The sequence below is a fragment of the Monoraphidium neglectum genome (genome assembly GCF_000611645.1).
Source record: "Monoraphidium neglectum strain SAG 48.87 unplaced genomic scaffold scaffold00553, whole genome shotgun sequence".
Taxonomy (NCBI): domain Eukaryota; kingdom Viridiplantae; phylum Chlorophyta; class Chlorophyceae; order Sphaeropleales; family Selenastraceae; genus Monoraphidium; species Monoraphidium neglectum.
The window spans coordinates 4,139-6,816 of record NW_014013075.1 but is presented as its reverse complement, the minus strand read 5'-3'; the positions used below and the strand labels follow the sequence as shown (position 1 = coordinate 6,816).

General features: G+C 59.3%; 1 protein-coding gene across 1 annotated transcript; it reads left to right on the top strand.

Annotated features, from left to right (window-relative positions):
* Window positions 1-63: 63 nt before the first annotated feature.
* On the top strand, window positions 64-1,747 carry MNEG_4109 (hypothetical protein; the record flags this gene model as incomplete). The annotated part of the gene is made up of 3 exons (XM_014047408.1): window positions 64-1,229; window positions 1,336-1,485; window positions 1,696-1,747. The coding sequence occupies 3 exons, from the start codon at window positions 64-66 to the stop codon at window positions 1,745-1,747; spliced, it is 1,368 nt and encodes a 455-aa protein (XP_013902862.1).
* Window positions 1,748-2,678: the final 931 nt, after the last annotated feature.

Genomic DNA, 2,678 nt, shown 5'->3' with positions numbered 1-2,678 from the left:
TTGGAAGCCGGTTCAGATCGATCCTTCACCTGAGTGCTGTAGGACACAAACACTGCAGAACTGATGGAACAGGCCTATAATAATCCCGTTTTCGGCGGGGCAGGCCAGCAGCAGCCTCCACCGGATCCTGCCGGAACATCCGACACGGCCAGGCCCGACCCGGCCGGCGCTCACCATGAGGCCATGGAAACGGAGGACACACAAAATACCGGTGGGGTCGTTCCGGAAGGGCAGGGTGGGACCGGCGCGGCCGATGGGTCGGCGCCGGGTGGCCGCCTTGCGGACATCCTCGCGGGCGCATTCGCGCCGGACACCGCGGGTGGCCTGGCGGGCGCCGCAGGGATTACAGTCTCAGCAGACCCTGAGTCAATAGCGCGGCTTAATGCGCTCGCGCGCGTTTTCCGCGAGCCGGGCACGGCTGACGCCATTAATGCACTCATGGCGGCGCAGCAGCAGCTCACGACTCAGCGGCTGAGTGCGCCCTTCACCCTGGGATCATCACTGCCCCACATGCCGCCTCTGGCGGAGTACCCATCTGTGAAGGGCCAGACCTTTGAGTCCTGGTACGAGGCCGAGATGCGGCCTTGGCTGCAGCTAGTAGGGGGCAGGGCGCCCCGCGAGACCTGGGTGTCGTACACCCTGCGGGCGATGAAATTTGATCTCAGGCAGCGGGTGATGGCTTACATCCAGGCCTTAGGCCTTGACCCCATGACGCTAGAGTGGGAGCAGTTCAAAGCCATCATGTTCCAGCAGTCCTTCCTGCCCCACCCAAGCGAGATAGCAAAGCGTCAGCAGCTGATGAAGCCAATCAGTGCCGGCGCGGTGGCCAAGGCCAGCGCCTTTGATACCGTTGCCACCATGTCAGACCTCACCCGCCAGTTCCAGCAGTGCAACCCGCCGCCCAACACATCGTGCGGCTGGTGCCAGAGCACCATGGTAGCGATGGGCATGAACAAGCTGCCGCCCACGCTGGCTGAAATAGTGGCGGTGCACCCGCACAAGGGCGAATGGAAAACCTTCGCTGAATGGTCTAACTACGTGATTGACATTGCGCCCACGTGGCTGCACCAGCTGCAGCAGAAGGAGGCAGCCGCGCGCGCCCAGGCGCAGCTGCTGCAGCAGCAGCGGCGCCAGCAGCAGCGCCCCTATGAAAGCGGTGGGCGCGGCGGCGGCGGCGGTGGTGGCGGCGGTGCGCCGCCCCACCCTAAGCGGGGCTGGGACGACGCCGAGTACGGCGCACCCCCGGGAAAAGTCCGCAACTGGGAGGACTTCTCTTACCGCTATGAGAATGCCATCTGCTACGAGTGCAACTCCCCCGGCTTCACGCCAAGCCAGGGCTGCCTCGTTTGTGGCCACAAGCCCGTCTTCAAGCGCGGCGATGGCGGCGGCCGCGGAGGTCGCGGGCGCGGTGGCCGCGGCGATCGTGGCGGCCGCGGCGGCCGCGGGAGGCTGGGCCGTGGCGATGCTGGACGTGGCGACCAGCAGGTGTGCGGGGTGTTGATTGAAAATGATATTGACGACGCATCTGACATGCAAATTGATGAGCCTTCTCCTCCTATTGTTGAACCTAAAGTGGCTGCGCGCCACAGCCCATGCAAGGGCAAGGCTCACCAAGATGATTTGACTGATGAGCAGTTGGAAGATCTAATCGAGGAGTTTGTAGCTAATGATGAATTAGCTTTGTATGAACGCCAGCTGGCTGAGCGTAGACTGCAGCGTGAAGCCTCTTCGGCTGCTGCAGCCGTGACATGCGCCCAACACGGGGACGCTGCATCGCCGTCCGGCGACGCACCCCCCGGACATGATGTGATAATCGGCAGGCACATCCTGCCTGCTGAATTGAATGTTCTGTCTCAAAGGGCAGGTGTCAAGTTCACTCTTGATGCCACCGCACCTTGCCCTAAGTCGGCTGTTTGTGCACAAAGCTGCACAAGCTCAGAGTTTTTGCAACACCCAGTGAAAGGCAATCATGTGTGGATGTGTCCTGATGCCCCGCAGCTTCATGAGCTGCTTGATCATTACATGGCAGCAAAGAAAGATTCCCCTGATGATACCAGCCTATGTGTACTGCTGCCTAAGTGGATGGCCAATCGGCACCCACTTTTGAAATCCATGCAGCTAATTGCTGAATATGGAACAGGATACCACCTGTTCGGCCAAGGCAACAAGAGGTTGCCAGGCACAAAGTGGCCAATGCAAGCCTACTTTGACCCACCTGCGGTACCTCACAAGCCTGATAAACACGGCCAGCTGGCCATGCACTACAAGTGCTCTATTGCAGGGCGCAAGGCAACATGCTTGCTTGACACTGGTGCCCAGGGATCTCATTACGTAAGTAAGCGATTTTGCTTGCAGCACGGCATCGCCATCACTCCAACAACGGGCACAATCTTGACAATGCTTGATAAATCAACTTGTGAAGTGGTTGGAGAAACAACTGTTGCTGTGCACTTGCAGGGATACCATGACAGGTTGAAATGTGAAGTCATGGACATGGTTGGGGCCTATGATCTCATCCTGGGGAACGAGTGGTTGGATTCCCACAATGCGCTCATTGACATGGAAACTAAGCGCTGTACCATCTCCACTCCCCTGGGTCGGCTAACCTTGCAATCACAAAAATCACAGATAAATGAAGCCCCAGGCCCTGCAAATGACTCAGCTGCAACCGTCATCAG